We start from the raw sequence: 496 nt of genomic DNA on the forward strand, positions 1-496 counted from the left end.
AGATGCTTTGCGACAAGGAAGGATGTGGGAAACGTAACTATGTTCAACGGGTGATAAACAATCTCCCAACTGTTTTCACGATTGGTAAGCTTATATATAAAATAACTATGGAGTTAGTTGGTTAGTAGCATTAACAACAAAATGCAGTAGTTTTGAGCATGTTTTCTTGTGTTGTTTTTAGCACTTCAGTGGGAGAACAATGAGACTAGCTGCGATATATTTAGTACAGTTGCTGCTCTGGAAACTGAGATATGTATTAGTGCCATATGCAGATACGAAGGTGACAGCTTATACACCAAATACCGTCTGGTCTCAATGGTAATGGGCCATTTTGTTTTACTTCCATTAAGTTTACTAAATATTGAAGTACCAGAAACAAATATAATGTTAATATTTAGGCTTGCTCGCATGGAGATCAATACAACTGTATAGCTTATGAAAACAGTAGGTGGGTCAGATATTTTGGTTCTGAGAAAGAGGTAAAGCTTTTAGACAT

General features: G+C 36.3%; 1 protein-coding gene across 1 annotated transcript; it reads left to right on the forward strand.

Annotated features, from left to right (window-relative positions):
• Window positions 1-2: 2 nt before the first annotated feature.
• Window positions 3-479, forward strand: LOC109131856 (the record flags this gene model as incomplete). Its single annotated transcript, XM_019243034.1, has 3 exons — window positions 3-84; window positions 182-318; window positions 399-479. Coding segments are annotated over exons 1-3 (300 nt in total), but the record flags the coding sequence as incomplete, so codon positions are not given.
• Window positions 480-496: the final 17 nt, after the last annotated feature.

This window comes from Camelina sativa, unplaced genomic scaffold (assembly GCF_000633955.1).
Source record: "Camelina sativa cultivar DH55 unplaced genomic scaffold, Cs unpScaffold06627, whole genome shotgun sequence".
Taxonomy (NCBI): domain Eukaryota; kingdom Viridiplantae; phylum Streptophyta; class Magnoliopsida; order Brassicales; family Brassicaceae; genus Camelina; species Camelina sativa.